Source organism: Crocuta crocuta, unplaced genomic scaffold, assembly GCF_008692635.1.
Source record: "Crocuta crocuta isolate KB4526 unplaced genomic scaffold, BGI_CrCroc_1.0 scaffold451, whole genome shotgun sequence".
In the NCBI taxonomy this organism is placed as follows: domain Eukaryota; kingdom Metazoa; phylum Chordata; class Mammalia; order Carnivora; family Hyaenidae; genus Crocuta; species Crocuta crocuta.
In genome coordinates, this window is record NW_027527963.1 from 258,162 (window position 1) to 277,090 (window position 18,929).

An 18,929-nucleotide genomic window follows, 5' to 3' on the forward strand; every position below is an offset into this window, starting at 1 on the left:
GTGCAAAACACAGAAATATATTCTTGATTAAAGGAGAAAGTAGAAAGAAGAGTTTTATCTCTTTTGAATTAAAAAAAAACAGTACTAAAAATTAAAAACAACAGGCATTTACTGGACATTTCCTATCTTTAAGGCATGGAAAACACAAAGACTAAAACAAAAAAAAAATGCAAACCATTAAATCGGTAAAATGGAATTAAGCAATTGTGATCCACTGCTATGGGAATACAGAAAAAGCATGAATAATTATAAATACAGATTTCAGTGAAGGAATTCCCATCAATAGCACTTAAGCTGGGTTGGGAAGGATTCTTCATTCAATACTTACCACCTGCCTACTTTATACTAGGTTCCTTGGTAGTGGCTGAAGAATGAATGGTATTTTGACAGTGATAGGGAAATGGGAGGCATGAGTGGAAGGGTAGGCATTTCAGTGATAGGGATAGCTCAAACCAACACGTAAAAATGGGGGATGCCAAACAGAACTTATTAAAACAACTATAAGCACTGCTGTTTGAAAACTCATTAAATTTGGAAACACTAAATTCTACTAATAGTGTTATTAGCTAACTTTCATTCACTATTTCTATGTGCCAGTTACCATTGGTAACTGATTTATATGAAGCATTTTTTAATCCTATCAACCCTATTCAGTAAGTATTATTGTCATTAGCCCTACTTTAGAGATGAGAATATTGAGGCTTAGAGAAATATGTCATATATCTATAATCATGCAGGTAGAAAATAAGGGAGCCAGGATTCAACATGAAGCAATTTTAATAAAGAGCCTCCTCAATCTTAGCCACTATATAGCGGTCAATAAATTATGGGATTTAGTAAAGCACTTAAAAATGCTGACCTTGGGGTTTTCATACACATGAATGTTGTTTTACAGATGTAGACGCCATGCACCTGGGCAAAAAAGTCAGCATCCCCAGAGACATCATGTTGGAAGAATTATCCCACCTCAGTAACCGTGGTGCCAGACTATTTAAGATGCGACAAAGAAGATCTGATAAATACACATTTGAAAATTTCCAGTATGAAACTAAAGCACAAATAAATGTAGGTATAACCTTATCATGTGGTATCTAAATAAATGGGCAGCATTTCTTTTTATATCATTTATAGTGATATGTATCACTATATTTCCAAACAAGTGTTCTACATATTTATTTGACATATTTTCCCGTTGATTCTGTTAGACTTTTTTTTTATGATAATGAATAGTTGAGATGAATAAACAAAAGAAGCTTTGTATATGTTGTGAGTATCTTTTTAGTTCAGTAGGGACACTGCAAACCTCTAAGTTTGGCACTGAAACCTGGTCTGCTCGCTAAGAGGAGGGAGAGGGAGTGGAGGTTGGTGGAACTAAAAGTTTCCATGGTCTTATCACCACTAGTTAAATGCTTGGGATGGAAACACTTCCAAAGCACACACGGCACTCCACAAAGTATAAGCATTTTATTGGCTGCGTACATCTTGGCACCGAAATGTGCCTGAGAACTACAGACACAGTTGAGCTCCTCTCACTCAATCCATTTATTCCACATTGTGTAGAAAAGTCTGATTCATATTAACAAACCAAGGTAGACAAAACTCTTCAAGCAAAAGTCTTCCTCAGCTGAAAGTTAATAAACAAATGAACAAATTAATTAAATTATGTTTTATGTATTATATTAATATATTATTTATGTATATTTATTATATTATATATTTTTAAATGACTTTATGATTGTTTTCTGTGGAGAGATTATAGAAAAAGGAGTTCATAGTAGGAAAACAAGTAGCTTTGGGAAAGTGGCTTTAAAAATAAAATACCAATCATGAAGACTCAAAAAGGAATAAAGCACTGGTTCTAAATTTGAAGAAGTGGTGGAGACTACAATAAATATGTTTTATTTCCTGAGGGTTTCTTCCTGTAACTGTGGGAAGTCTGTAAGTTTCCTTGTGAATTTCAAACCAAACATTTGCCAGCTGCCGCCACTAATAATTGGTTTTGAATGGACATTTCACTTCTTTACAGCAAATAGACTGGTTTCACTGAGATCTTTTATCATAAATACTAAATACATAAATACTAAAATACATTACAGGACTAACATCACACACACAAACACTAAACTTTTATTCATTCCTGAAATGTCTATTTCCCTGGTTAACAATAAATGTGAGGGGACATCTTAAATGTCTTATTCACATTAATGAACATCTTTTAACATCCACGGATTAAGTCTATTTATAACTATGAATTCAATTAGACATCAAATCTTACTGAACTATAATATTTACATTTGTGAGGGGTGATTTTTCAGTTGAAGTCATGGATAAATGTAATGTTATGCCACCCTATAATTTTGTCCAGTATTTACATCAAAAAATGTCTGTGGCTAATGCAGTGTGACCCTAATATAATCCTTATCCCAGCTAATGGTATAATCATATTCCTTCAATAATGACAACAGAGGAGAAGCTTTAAAGTGTATAAAATGAGGTGGCTTAAGGAAATTCTTTGAAAAGTCATCTACAAGTCTAGACATCTGAATAAATGAATAAATCCAGTTTTCATAACTTAAACTTACATCCCTAAGTCCATGCCTTAACTGCAATTCTGCAGGAAGGCACAGTGAGTTTTTAAATGCCTTCATGAACACACTATTTTCTCTCATCACTAGTATCTCAAATTACTGACAACAGCCTGTGGCCAGATGTTCTGATTATCCATAAAAGCTAAGAATACACCTTGATAGTTTTTCAGTATCCCTAAACGGTTGAACACTAAATAAATAAAATAGTCCAAAACAAGCATATTGAAATAAACAATTAAATGCCTAAGTAACTTAGAGCAATAAACAACAATGTATGCAATGAACTAGTATGTCATTGAGTTGCATAACCTTCTCTGAAGTCTGATGAAATCTACTCTCTCTTTTTTAGAAATGAGGAAAGTAGTGCTTAAGGAAGTATAGTAATTTGTCTTAAGCAACACCATAAGATTGAAATCGAGCTCTCAGAATTCTAGAATTCTTGGTACCGATGCTTATCATCATGTAATTAAAGGAAACTGGGCTGAAATCCAGAAGACAGGGGTCGTCCTGGCTGTCTTGCAGCCATGTAATTTGGAGTCCATTTAAAAGTTCCTTTGCTTTCCCGGACCTCTTTTAGCATTTAGAAAATAAGGGAATGGACTCAAATGTTCTCTAAAGTGTCTTCTTTAATGATCTGTGTTTAATTCTAAAAATGATCATTGAGGAAGAGAGTTAGCCACATTATATAAGAATATATTGGCTTAATCAAGGCACTAGATTGCAACTTGGAGCAAGTCTTGTTAATATGATGGGAATTTTAAAAACAATACTAGGCACAGGTCTATTTCCATTCATTTATTTATACTTTTGGCAAATATTTAATGAATGTCTACTGTGCTCTAGATGCTATGCTGGGAGCACATAGATAAATAAATCAGCCTTTGTGTAGTGAAAGAGAAACAAAGTTACATTGAAAGATAGAAAACAACTATTACTTATAATCTACTTCTTGAATCATCTTTACATGATTTATATCACATTTTCCTAATTTATTGACTCTATTTTCTGAAATTAGCTTTTACTTTACTGGTTCCTTCAACCTGTTAATATTGTCAAAATAACTACTTAATGCTATATAAATTTCTTATTTTATTATAATGTTTAGGATATCATTAGATGAAAATATAAAACCAACTCCCTGGTAATTTAATGTCATTTGCCCAAATACTAAGTGCTATTTTAAAAATTAAAAAGATAAAGACAGCTGTAAGCTTACTCTACTACTAACAAAACTGTCAGAATCAAGCCACACAAAACTTTTGACATAAATAACAACAGGAAATGTGCTTTCTTGAAAAGAAATGAAGATAATTCCTTGCTACAGAAGCCAATTTTGAAGCCTTAGTTCATGAATTGATCAAATTCTTACACCAATAGGCAAAAAATGAAATGGATGAAGAAAATGAGCACTTAAGGAAAAATGAAATAGAAGAATGATTCATGATAACTAAAATTATCTTCTATAAATCACTATAAAATGGTATTGGGGAAACAATCCCTATTTTATGGTAAAGACTATATATGTTTTTGGTAACTATGGACTTTTTTAAATCCTTAGAAATCTTAAATGATACTGGGGAAAGGGGAAGTATACACTAAAAAGTAATTCTGAAATAAGACCAAACAAAGTATACTGAGATTCTTAACATATATTTATTTGGCACAAAAAATAACTTATGTATTTGGCAAAAATTATAGAACAAGTTTTTTTAACTACCTTTTATTTCTATTGATATTTCATCAGAAATCATGTGATAGACATTATCAATGTGTTTATAACTTCAGTGTTTATGACCCGTAAGATGCTGCTCTAGTTTTATTTTGTTTAGGGTCAACTTAACTGAAATAAAAAGAAACAGGTTTTCATTTATCTTTTCAACTTCTCCCCAAGGGACTCACACAGGATGGAACTCTGTAATTTAAGGCTTATATCATAACTGAAATAAGTTGCTACTCAACTATTATTAGGCTTTGTTTGTACATTTAACAATGACAATAGAGGTACTGGATGTCTCCTGATAATTAATGACTAGCTAGACACAGTTCATTTTCCTGTTCAATAATCCCCGGGAAGAAGTCTCCAAAGAAGGTCAGTATTACGATTCTTAAATTACCATAGGTAGAATGATTTGCAAGTTTAGGTGAAATGCATTTCATGGACACATTTCAGGAACTTAGAAAAAGAATTCTAAATTCATGATATTCCTATATTTATCTCAATTGGCTTTTTATTTATAATTGAAGTTTTGAGAGGTGATGTAGGTCCAGAAGTGAGAAAAGATACCAATCTAGTCAATTAAGTATAACACTTAAGTTAATAGCTACATTAAAAAAGCTGAATACTAATATTTCTGAGTACAGCATTATACTAGTCTTTAGAAATTGTTCCTTATTGCCTATGGAATAAAATGCAAACTCTTGTGCCCAGTAATCAAGACACTGTGCTCACCTAACAAACATCATCTCTCATATCTTTGCACCTTTCCACAAGCCAGCTCACCATTGCCAATATGTGCCCTATTCATTTCCACAGCAGCTTTTCCCATGGTGTGCAGAAAATAAGGTGAATGTAAAAGGCACCTGGAGAGTAGCTGTGGGTGGGGAAAGCCTGAAAACAAAGATAAAGTTTATTTACGTACTAAAATGTAACATTCTTTTTCACCAGATCATCTTATAAATAAATGTAAAAGTGAAAAAACATTTAAAAATGCTTTAAGTTTCTGTCACACAGAGAAAAGTCAAAATTGGCTTGTATTTGCTTTTTTCTTTCTAAAGTTAAAAAAAATGACTATGTACTTCTTAGATCGGCTTTTTCTTAAAACACACATATTTCTCATATAAAATTAAAACAATGCTTTATTATAGAGATAATGCTTAGCCATGCTTCTGAGAACATCACTTATTACAATGTCTTTTTCTTTGTTAAAATGCAGATTAACTGTTTTTAAAGGTTCTATATTATTGCCATAGAATAAATCCTAAGTTAAAACAGTAAAACAAATTCACTTAAAACTTAAAAAATGAACATCTCTTTTTCGATTTTACTTCCCAGAAATCCCAGATTCTTCCTTTTATAAGCTATGCAGCTCCAAGTATATTTTTATATACACTACTAGAGTTCAAATTTCAGATTAAATTTTGAAACAAGACAAATTAAAGAATTAAAGAATATAATTAAACCTCACTATAAAAACACAGTAATATAACAGTGACTAAACCAAATCTTTGGCCAGTATGCTCTATAATATTAAATTAGTAATGAAATAGATTCACCTTATAGGAGCTTTATGAATAGTAAATTAAATAACTAATACAAAGCCTCAGACACAATGCCTGGCACATAGTAAGGCTCAATTAATTACTAAAAATATTTTTTAATGTTTATTTATTTTTGAGAGAGAAAGAGAGACAGGGGGTGAGCAAGGGAATAGAAGAGAGGAAGGGAGACACAGAATCCAAAGCAGGCTCCAGGTTCTGGGCTGTCAGCACAGAGCTTGAGGCCAGGCTCAAATCCATGGACTGCAAGATCATGACCGAGCAGAAGTCAGACGCTTAACCGACTGAGCCACCCAGGCACCCTTCAATTAATTGTTATTAACCGAAGTGTTGTCATAAAATGGATCCTAGGTTAATATCAGTAAAATTTCTCATTCAATAACTTAACCAATTACATATGAATTACTGAAGCCCCAAGAAACAAGAAAGTGGCACTGTATTTAAGTTTTAAATATACAAATGGAGTCTTGCACATATGGAATCTCCTATTTGTGTGTCTAATACTTTTGAGTCTTCAGCAGAGTTTACTTTTGATCAAATACAGCACAACATTGCCATGCAGAATGGGAAACTGGATGGAAGCAACTTGGAAGGTGGCTTACAACAAGCCCCATTCACTCCTCCCAACACCCCGGACCCACGAAGTCCCCCAAATCCAGAAAACATTGCACCAGGTAACTATCCCCTTACAAACAATAAATAAAATAAATAGAATTAAATTGGTGTGCACTTAAATATATGTCTCAGGTCATTTGGATGTTTTAGAGATGATATCTAAATGACACAACTTTGGTCATCATATACTTACTTTGTGGTTAAGTTCAAGATAAATATAAAGATTTAGATCTAAGGAGTTTACTCTTTAGAAACATTTACTACGTTCTTTTCAAAAGTTTCATTGTATTTGTCAGCAATCATCTGTTATATTAAAAATTGAATTACTTGTAATGATATTGATATTCTATTTGTATAGGACTATAATTTATGAAGTAATATGATATATATTATCTTCTTTAATTTCAAAACAAGTCTAATATATTTATTACAATCTCATTTTACAAGTTAAGACCCTGAGGTTATGAATGGCTATAAGCTCATATTGACTGATCAAGAATTAGATCCAGATACCAAATTTATAAATGCCTCCTGTAAAGTGACCTCGTAGATGTTGCTTTTGTTATTCTCTGATCCCTTAGAGGACTTTAAATGCAATTCTTTAAGACTGCATATTTGTTTAATATCTTAAAAGAGAAGTAAATACCTATCCAGTCAGAATATGTTATTTAGAAATACTGTTAGATTTTGAAATATTAAATCTATCACAAAAATTATCTACTTATACAATACCTTTTCAAAATAACTGACAGCAGGTACCTTCAAGTATTTCCTCAAGAGTAATGTATAGATTTTTTAAAGGTTCAAATACTTTGAAATTAGCAATAATTATGTCATATTATTATAAACAAAATTAGCAAAAGTGGTGTTTGAAAATATGTAAATAAGGTAACTGTATCATATTAAATCTTACCTAAAAGTTAATTGAGTGCCAGTCATTGATGACCTTAGATTTATTAAAACATTCCTGTTGAACAACACAATGAGGAAAAGTATTGATAGACGTAATAAAATAACACTGGAAACCAAATACACAATGAGAATGCATAGAATTTTGAAGTAAAGCATCAGAATAAAGTTCTCAAATAGCTTTCCAGTAGCCTTTGTCATGAGAGAAAAGCAGGCAACAGATTCTGCATATACAGCATTAAGCACACAGGAGAAAAACAAGCTTTAGAATCAGACAGACCTGGGTTCAATCTCCTGGCTCTTTCCATCCTGCCCATTTTACTATTGTGCTGGGAAATAAAGTAAATCTCTTTGAGTTTCAGTTTCCTCAATCTGTAAAATAAGGAAAACAAATGTCACTGCACAGGGTTGTGAGAATTAAGTGTGGTAAGGATAGTCGCAACATTACAATAAAGTACCATAGTCCTCCTTATCCGTAGGAATATGCCCAAAAGCCCAGTGGGTGCCTGAAACTGCAGACAGTAGAGAATTCTATGTACACAATATTTTTTTCCTATATATACATACTTAGGATAAAGTTGAATGTATAAATTAGGCACAGTAAGAGATTAACAACAACAATAATAAAATAGAACACTTAACAGTATACTGTCATAAAACTTATGTGAATATGGTCTGTCTCTCTTTCAAAATATCTTATTATTCCGTCCTCTCCCTTCTGGGGATGATGTGAGATGATACAATGCCTGCATGGAGAGATGTAGTGAGGTGAGTGAAGCAGGCGTCGTGTTAGGCTACTGTTGACTTTCTGACCACGCATCAGGAAGAGCACCCGCTTCGGGACAGGACAGGACCATGACAACTGTCTTTAACTGAAACTGCAGAAAGTGAAACAAAGGATAAACGGGGTACCACTGTACTTAGCTAAAGTTAATCCTTTCCCTATCAACTTCATATCTTTAACATATGATAGAATATAGACATATTCTTTTAGCTCCAACCACTATGTGGAAACGTCTTGCCTTCTAATGTTTGCAGTGTTTTTTGTTTATTTGTTTAAATGGTAAAGAGAAGACATATAGAAAGGCTTATGTTGGTTCAACCTGGTACTCTCAGCACTAAATTGAACTTTTATTATATGGTCATCATTATAAACTATGTAATTACGAAAGGAATATGAAAAACATTCATCTCTACCCTCAAAGAATTCATGCATAGGGAGTCAGGAAAAAATTCACATTATATTTGTTGTCTCATTTTGCCTCTGCATACATAATTTAATATTATATATGCATTTTATTTATTTACAAATAATGTCCTTTATAAAGGAATTCCTTTATTAATTATAAATAAGGAATTCCTTATTCCTTTATAAATAAAGGAAGTATATATGAAAATATAAATATAAATAAATATCAAAAGAAAATTTAAAAATATAAACTCATACAGTTCTTTAAATCTATATATCCAATTATTAAATATTAGGAAATGTCTATATAACATAGACTAAGAAAAGGAGGAGTTTGGAGGTTATCAGATAGTTTGTCCCAAAACAAGAGTAATGGACCCTTCTTCCTTGGTTGATAAGTTGAAAAGTACAGCAAATTGAGGAAGCAAACTTCAGCTTATCCTGATTTAGCAAAAATTTTATTGGTTAACATGCCATGTATCTAAAATCTAACTTTTATCAAACATGAATCAATAAGAGAATTATAGTGCCATAATACTGCAGGAATTAAGTTCCTTTGAATTCAAATGCTATGTTAAAGACATTATTTTAAAATCAAATAAGAAATATTATCATGTAGCATTGCTGGAATATAATATATCTGAGAGCTTAAACATATGGACATTCTTTCCTGTAAATAATTCAACACATCAGAAAAGAGTTTATTAGTTAATTTTGTCTATAAAAAGAAATTGTGAAACTTGGAATATTAAAAAAATGTGGAAAGATTAGACCCCTTGTCATCCTTCAATGCAATATGTTATTATAAAACCTTTAAAATGATTATAAACACGATGTAGAAACTTCAAAAGTATCCAGAACAAAGTTGGTTAAGAATAAAATACACTAGAATGTACACTAGAATTACAGTTATGTGATTATTATGTTTATGGGTGAAAAACTACTGAGAAAAAAATACACAGAGGTAAAATAACTGTATTAGGGTAGTGGAATTTCAAGGAATTTTTAAAAGTATAAAATTCTAAAATTTCCAGTTTCTAGATGGCTGTCATTTGATCACTTTTAGGAAAGGAATGGGGTATAACATGTGATAGTTGTGATAATGGAGTTATATACACAATACAAACGGAAAATGCCAGGAAAGTAACTGTTTTCCTGAGAAAGACAGGAAAGGCTAAATAGAAGAGGTAACCTCAAGCTGAGGCTTAAAATGGGAATTTGGAGGTGGCAAGAATTAGAAAGAGCTTTCCAGGCACAGGGACCTAATGAAACAAGCAGGGAAGCATATGGGGACACAACAAGCTTCAGGTAGATCCAAGTTGTGGAGCATAAAAGGGAGAGGAGAATGTCAGGACATGAGCCTGGATGGGGCTAGAGCCATGTGTGTCATGCTAATTTAGATTTTTGTCATTAGTAATTTAGATGTTTATCACAGGGATACATCTTAGCACCCTGAGAAAGGGAAGCTAGTGACATGATCACGTTTTCCAGTTAAACAGGTCAGTTAGGCACAAAAAAAGAAAAAAAAAAAAGAGAGAGAGAAAGAAAGAAAAAAAGAAAAGGTCAATTAGGCAGCAGTGTGGGACACGGGGGAGGGGTTGGGATCTAAAGGATGATTAGTATGAATGCTATTGTGAAAGCCCAAACAAGAGATGGTCAAGGCCTAAACCAAGGCAGTGGTAACAGAAATGAAGAAGATAGAGGGACTTTTCTAGAGCTAGGTTTCCCAATGTTCTTTTTGCAAATCCCTTGCTTCAGACTTGTAAGGCATACTTGAGACTTACTGAAGAAGTCAAATCTCTGAAGGGAAGAACCCACTATCCACATTTTAAATATGTGCCCAAAGTTATGCAGCAACAAAGTTTACGTGCCATTATTTTAGAAATTCTTAAGAAGCACAGATGGTAAGACTTAGTAATTTGTTGTGGGAATGGGGAGAAATTTAGCATAATTCTGCTGTCTTGGGCATCTGAGGGTAGTGATAACAATCACTAAGATAACCAATATAGAAGAAGAAGCTAGATATGTTAGAAATGGCCGCATACAGGTCTAGACAGGTTATAAAAGATGACAGGGGAATATTCGTTTGGATAAATGTAATGGGTGGTTGAGCAGAAAGCCTTGGGGATTTAAAAAATGTGATCATCAATATGCAGACCACAAAGCCATGAATATAAATGGAATTGTTTAGGCAGCATGTATAAGATAAAAACCTTTGAGTAACTATTTAAGTGGTGAGCAGGAAAGAAGAAGACTATTAAAAGAGACCATCAGGAGATACTAAAGGCAATCAGAAGAAAATTAAATTACTGCAAACAAAAAACTGCCTAGATGTGGAATTATCAGCAAGATTTTTTGGAGGAGATAAACTCTTTAGTGTAAAGAAAGGATAGGCCTGATTTGACAGAAGAAAATAGAAAACATTTTAGGAAAGAGAGTCAGAGAAACTTAAACAAGTAAGAGTGATCAAATGGTACAGGGTTTTGACAGAGGAAAAGAGAATTATGCAAACGACACAATGAGGTAGAATGGTAATGTAAATGGAGAGTACATAGCTGCCTTAGAATACTTGAAGAATGTCACTTGATGCATGTGAACATGGTTTAAAGTTTATGCCAGACATTCGTGTGATTTTCAAATGGCACTTATAAAAAATTTCCAGCTCCCGCTGGAAGAAGAAAGTGAGAAGGGAAGCAGAAAAGTTAGGTAAGAAATCTTGAGGAACAAAGTAAACATGGGATGGACACCCCAAGGAATAAGATCAGGACTGACTAAGTGAGACAGTGAAAACAAATTACTTCACCATTTTGAAGCTTAAATGGTTTGCAGATCACTCAGCAATTTAAGATAGACAAGACCTAAGTATTACCTCTAGTGAATCAGCTCCCAGAAGAGGGAGATTTTGTCTTCATGGCTATTTTCCTAGCACCTGGAGCACAGTAGACACTCCATATATATTTTTAACTTAGTTCATTCACTGTGGTAACTAAAGCCTACTATAAATTGATGTAAGGGAAACAGGTTTTTTTTTTTTTAAATTAAATGAACAGTTTCACTGAACAAATACATACTAAGATAATCAAGAAAGAAATAACTGTAGGATTTGGTATAATTAAACATTGACAAAAGTGGTTTCTTCTGAAAATTCCACGAATTTAAAGAGATTAAAAATGTCTTACAGTTGCAGACTGTTTTCTGAGAGACCATAAAAAGGATGCATTCTTCACAAATTCACCCGCGCTTGAAAAATTAAACATGGTAAAATGTTAGGTGGAGTTCTGTAATCCTAGGCACTCTGTATTTATTTATTCTTGCTATATTTTTCCAAAGGATATTCTGGACCACTGAAGGAAATTCCTCCTGAAAAGTTCAACACTACGGCTGTCCCTAAGTACTATCAGTCACCCTGGGAACAGGCCATTAGTGACGATCCGGAGCTTTTAGAGGCTTTATACCCTAAATTTTTCAAGCCTGAAGGAAAGGCAGAACTGCCTGATTACAGGAGCTTTAACAGGTAATCCAATGATCCTGGGTGACGCTGTTGGCATGTAATACTGAGGCTTTTATATCACGATATGGAGAGCTGAATTTTCTGGTAGAAAAAGAAATTTTCTTTTAAAAATAGACTCAAAATAGCAATGTAGGATAACTCCTAAGCCTAGGCAAGGACTCATTTTTTGCAATATTACTAATATAGTAAACCTTCTTTTTTTAGTGTAAAAATGAAGGAAATGATTCAGGAACTGTCACTGTACTAACATCAAGATTATCTCCCACATTGAAAAGTGTTTTTAAAAACAGTTTTTATTAAAAAATGTTATTAAAATATTTTGCCATGAATTAATTTCGCATTCAAAGATTGATATTCGTTTTTATGTGTTATTGCAAATGACAATGCTATTCAAGAATTTCAGAAATTACATATAGGACTATGAGAATTACTGTGGAACTCTAGTTCCAACTTACATTTTTTAAACCAAATTCAAGGTAATTTAAGGACTTGTGGTCCAAGACTCCAGCACATGGATAAACTGAATTTTATCCTACCAAAATTATTGCCATATAATATCTGCATTATAGTGTTCACAATGGATATTTATTTCTCCCTGCTATACAATTTTAATAATTTCCATGGACATTCTAGATATATTTTTAATGGTTTTATAATCCATTCTTTGATCATTTGATTCTCATTTTAAAGTAAAGTATCTCCAGTATCCTGTTTTGTACCCACAGAAAAGCAGAACCAATTAATAAACTGCTTAATGACTATTCATTTGAAAATTAATAAACTAAAGAGTAAATCTTTGATTTATAAAAGAATACACAAAGCCTGCATTTAAATAGCAATCTTCCTCAGTACTTTTAAAATTATCATATTTGACTTTAGTTTTCACACACTACTATATTAGTGGTATTAATATTATGCCTATTATTAGTATTGGGTCTACTAGGATTATACCTAATACAATTAGCATTGTTAGTAATACTAATACTATTAGTACTGTATCTGTTACTAATAGTAATTAGTACTATATCTGACGTATAAATGATGTATACCGAGGAATTTAAGGGGGGATTGAGATGTGTCAAGAAAAGGAGATTGGCGGCCCAGTCTATTCAGTGATATAACTTTTTTTCCAAAATGAGAGCTTAGAAAATTCTAAAAAGTAAAACACTAAGGGAAAATGGAAAATAATGTAATAATTGAGGCTTGTTTTTAAGATTAGTGCTTTAGACCTGATGTGTGACTCCTGGTGTGGCTTTATCACCCCATGTCTGCTGAAGAGCTTGTTTTCCAGTTTTACAAACACACTGGGACATTTGGCCTGGGTATAAAGAGGTGCTTACTGATTGTATGAATACCAAATGAGTGCTATTTCAGTGAACACAACACCATCCAATTAGGAAATGTAGCTTTCTGTGTTAAATCAAGTCTTTTGTAAATGTAACATCGTGTGTGTGTGTGTGTGTGTGTGTGTGTGTGTGTATGAGTCAGAGAGAGAGAAAACTTAACCTCTTAATATTTCTCCTTTACTTGAGAAACTTTCATTTCTTTTTATATGTACAACAATATACGAATAAAAACTTTACAGCTTAATGTTAATCAATATTACCATCTATTCTTAGATTCTTTTTTATGAGCATTTGATATAAGTAAATGTGCATCTACAGCATTTTAACGGGTACAAATGTCATTTCATACATATATGCCAATATTTATTTAGTCATTGTCACTGATTTTATGAGACGGTAAATAGTAGTGATAGTTTTTTTAAATTTGAGTGTGGTTGATACACAATGTTACATGAGTTCCAGATGTACATACAACATAATGATTCAACAACTCTATACATTATTTTATGCTCACCATGAGTATAACTACCATCTGTCACCATGCAATGCTATTATAATATCATTGACTATATTCCCTATACTGCACTCTTATTCACATGGCATTCATTCCAGGAACTGGAAGCCTGTATCTCCTACTCTCCGTCACCTATTGTTCCCATGCTCCGAAACTCCCTCCTTTCTGGCAACCATCAGTTTGTTCTCTGTACTTATAAGTCTGATTCTGCTTTTTGTTTGTGTGTTTATTTATTTGTCTTGTTTTTTTTAGGTTTCATATATAAGTGAAAGCATACAGTATTTTTCTCTGATTTGTTTAACTTAGCACAGCACTCTTTAGGTCCATCTATACTGGTACAAATGACAAGATCTTATTCTTTTTACAACCGAGTAGTATATTTCATAATATATTCATGTGTATTTTATTCCACATCTTCTTTATGCATTTGTCTCTTGAGGGATACTTGGGCTACTTCTATATCTTGGCTATTGTAAATAATGTTGCGATCTTCTTAGATTCTTTATTGTTGTTAAATAATAGATGAAAAAATATATGATGATACATAGGCAATCCCAAATGGGTAGCTTTAAGATTCTTTTTGTCATTAAAGTATATGTACCTTGCTACACAAAGTTTAAGGCCTTGTTTGATGCACACATTGCTTGAAAGGCCTACTTAGGAAACAGTGTAATCATTATGTTTGCCTTAAATGTTTGCTAAATAAAAGAATATAAACACTTACATAGGTAGGAAGTGGAAATCTATTTCCAGCTATGGAAGACTAGTTTATATTAGAACAACTTTAAAAAAAAAGTAGAAAAGCTAGTTATTATAAAGTGATTAAAAAGCTAGTTATTATAAAGTGATTAAAAAGCTACCAATAAAGTTAAGGACTTGAGGACCAAGATCCTAGATATGAGAGACATTTAGAGACATAAACCCAAATTTGGCACCACTCTTTCCCTTAAGGCACGTGCTGATTTATTGGCAACAACTGGGAAGAAGCAAACCTTTTAACAACTTTAAATCTGGGAAGGCCAAAAATAGGAATATAGGGTCTGCTAGGAGGAGGGGCCCAAATATTACAAGCTTTCAATTGGGAATTCAACAGTCTACACCATTAGAATAAACAATGAACAACTAGCAGACTAGCTTTCATGAAAATAAAGGCTGGTCCTAATCAACACAATCCTAGATTGGATAAAAATCAAACTCCTTTATGTCAAATTGCATGCCATAGACAGAAGTAAATCATCTATGGAAGGAAGAGAACACATTCCAAGATTCAAATTATTTCTACAATTTTTGTACACATGGTCATCAGGCAATTAAAAATTACCAAGCATACTATGAGACAAGACCAAATAACTGAAAACAAAGCAAAAATAATAAACAAAAAGAAATAGATACACAAAAGATCAAATTATTAGAATGTTGGATACTCTAAAATAATTGTGAGAAATACATTCAATAAAATAGATAACAAGATGAAGACTTTCAGCAGATTGGAAATGTTTTTAAAAAGAGAATCAAATGGAAATTCTACAAAAGTGAAAATATATAGACATAACTTGGAGATATTGTGGGTTTAACTCTAGACCACTGTTAATAAAGCAAATGTCACAATAAAGTGAGTCAAATGAATTTTTTGTTTTCCCAGTGCATATAAAAATTATATTTACACTATACTATGGAATATTAACCATGCAATAGCATTATGTCTAAAACATCATGTACTACCTTAATTAAAATATGCTTTATTGATAAAAAATGCTAACCATCATCTGAGATTTCAGCATGTCATAGTCACTGTTCACAGACCACCATAACAAGTTTAGTAATTATTAAAACTTTGAAATATTGTGAGAATTAACAAAATGTGACACAGAAATATGAAGTGAACAAATGGTGTTGGAGAAATACACTGTCTCGACACAGGGTTGCCACAAACCTTCAATTTGTTAAAAAATGCAATATCTGCAAAGCTCAGTGAAGTGAAGCAAAATAAAATGAGGTATGCATGTAATAACCGAAATGAAGAAGTCAAAGGACTGGGGTGCCTGGGTGGCTTAGTCAGTAAGTGCCCAAAGCTTGATTTCAGCGCAAGTCATGTTCTCAGGGTCATGAGATCGAGCTCTGCATCAGTTTCTGTGCTGAGCATAGAGCTTGACATTATCAAAAAAAAAAAAAAAGAAAAAAAAGATTCTCTCTCTCTCTGTGCCCCTTTCCCACTCACTCTTGCATTCACACTCTCTAAAAAAAAAAAAAACAAAAAACCCCACAACAGCAAAGGATTAACTGGTTGGATCCATACAAAATTTATGGGAAATACAAATGACAGAGAAACATGTTAAAAATACCAAGGGAATATAATCAGTAAAATTCAGTCTGTGGGAAACTCTATAGGATAAATCATCCAGTATTTTCAATAAATAAATGTAAGGAACAGATTGATTAAAGGGAAATCCATATGTAAAAATGATTGAAAGGACATTTTAAAAAGACAGGCAAAACTAACCCATGAGTATTTAGAGATAAAGATGTGGGTTATTAAGCTATAAAGAAAGGTTTCTTTTATATTTTATAAACTTATATTACCATAAAGTCAAAATATTAACTACTGCTAGCATCAGGAGATGGTTGCAATTGAGCAGGCACATGTGGGCTGCTGGAGAAACTCTTCACGTATAGTAGTCACAAGGTTATTTGATTTATAATAAGTTATTGTGTATTTTTATCAGGTTTTCTATATTTGTGTTATATTTATTGATAAAAAAATTTTTAATTAAATAAATTTCATGGCAGATTAAACACAGTTGAAGAGTGGAATCATAAACTGATACAGACAATGATCAAACTAAGCAGAAGGAAACAGGATTCAAAATGTAGTAAAGTAGCAGAAGATGCACTTGGGACAGTAATAAAAAATGCCAATAGAGTCTAATGAGGAAATAAGAGAAAATAAGCCAGAAGCAATATGTGAGGAGTTAAGAGCTAAGAATTTTTCAAACTTGGGGAGCCTGGCTAGCTTAAGTGGTAGAACATGCAACTCTTGATCTCAAAATAGGAAGTTCAAGCACCACATTGGGTATAGAGATTACTTAAAACTAGAAAAATTCAGGGGCACCTGGGTAGTTCAGTTGGTTGAGCATCTGACTGTGGCTCAGGTCATGAAATCGTGGTTCCTGGGTTCAGGCCCCACATCAAGCTTTGCACTGACAGTGCAGATATCAAGCCTCAAGTTCAAGAAGTCCTACCCAGCAAAAGGGTAATGCAAAGTAGATCAAAGGCACACAAGCAGAAATCTGCTGAAAACCAAAGACAATAAGAAAATCTTAAAGCCAGGGAATAAAAGACAATTATCTTAAAGGGGTAAAAATAAAGCAACCAGAATTATACGAAACAATAGAATAACACTTTAAAAATGAAATAAATAACTGCCAGCCTATAATTCTATACCAGTGAACATATTCTTTAAAGGTAAAAGTTAAAATAAAACCATATTACATACAGATTTTCCGACAGAGAAGTCCTTTTTTGACCCTTATTAGACAATGAAACTATAATAATAATAAACAAAAGGTACAAGTATAGGAAATGAAAAATAAAACTATCCTTATTCACAAATGGCAGGATTATGTCTGTAGGAAATTCAAAAGCAGCATGTTAGCAATCAGAATTAGTAAATAAATTTAGTACAATCACAGAGTACAAGGTCAACATAAAAATTAATGATATTTTTATATACTAACAAATAATTAGAAAATAAATAATATTCATCAAGTTTTACCTTATGATCTGATACATTTTTTAATGTATCTTGCACTTCAACTAAATTTTTAAAATCACAAAGGCAAAATAATCTCAATAGATACTAGGCTGCTATTATAAATTAGATGTGATAAAAGTCATTCTTCAAATTAGTCTAGAACACATTCCAGTCATTTATTTATTTATTTATTTATTTATTATTATTTTTTTTACAAATAGTTTATTGAACACATTCCAGTCATTTAAAAGAGAGGTTAAAATAATTTCCGGGTACAAATTACATTAATATCTTTCCTGCTGTAGGTTATTTACCAGGACTTTATTTTAACAAACCTCAAGATTATGAGAAAAGACATTGATCAGAAATTTAGTTTTTCACATATACATGTTTTAAAAATAAAATGTAATAAGATATCTAATTTCTCTTCTATTTCTTTTTTTTAATTTTTAAAAAAGAATTTTTTTTTATGTTTTATTTATTTCTAGGAGAGAGAGAGAGACAGCGTGAGCAGGGGAGGGTCAGAGAGAGAGGGAGTCACAGACTGAAACAGGCTCCAGGCTCTGAGCTGGCAGTCAGCACAGAGCCCGACGCGGGGCTCGAACCCACGAACCGCGAGATCATGACCTAAGCGAAAGTCGGACGCTTAACCAACTAAGCCACCCAGGCGCCCCAATAATTTCTCTTCTATTTCTTAACTAAATGTGATTATAAGACTTACTTCTGATGTATCTTTTTTTTTCACTTTTGCAAAAATAAATGAGAACAACAGGAAGGAAGGGAAATAAACAGTCTCCAAATATTCCCAAAGTCCTTTGCAAAGAGTAAAAAAATATTATTTGGTAACAGCATATTATTATACAGAATTGTTGGATAGTGTGTGTGTGTGTGTGTGTGTATGTGTTTGAGAGAGAGTGAGCAGGGGAGGGCCAGATGAAGAAAGAGAAAGAGAGAGAGAGAGAGGATCTTAAGCAGGCTCCATGCTTAGCACAGAGCCCAACGTGGGGCCTGATCCCTGAATATTATTAACAAAGCATATAAGGGTAAGATGCAGTATAACCTCATTCAGCAATGATAATGAACTGGATAAGAATTGGCTCCAAAGTCTAATCATATATTCAAAATGGTGCATGGTTTAATACAACTTGTATTCTTTTACTCATATTTAGTTTATTTAAATATTATGCTGTATTCAAATAATACTATGTTAAACCTTCTTAACATGTGGAG

General features: G+C 32.7%; 1 protein-coding gene across 1 annotated transcript in view; it reads left to right on the top strand.

The window, feature by feature from the left end:
• MYOZ2 (myozenin 2) overlaps nucleotides 1-18,929 on the top strand; it is a 41,032-nt gene that overhangs the window by 15,586 nt on the left and 6,517 nt on the right. The window contains exons 3-5 of the mRNA XM_077752778.1: nucleotides 896-1,065; nucleotides 6,409-6,538; nucleotides 11,908-12,091. Of these exons, the coding sequence (XP_077608904.1) occupies nucleotides 896-1,065; nucleotides 6,409-6,538; nucleotides 11,908-12,091 (484 nt within the window). The remainder of the gene's footprint in view (nucleotides 1-895; nucleotides 1,066-6,408; nucleotides 6,539-11,907; nucleotides 12,092-18,929) is intronic.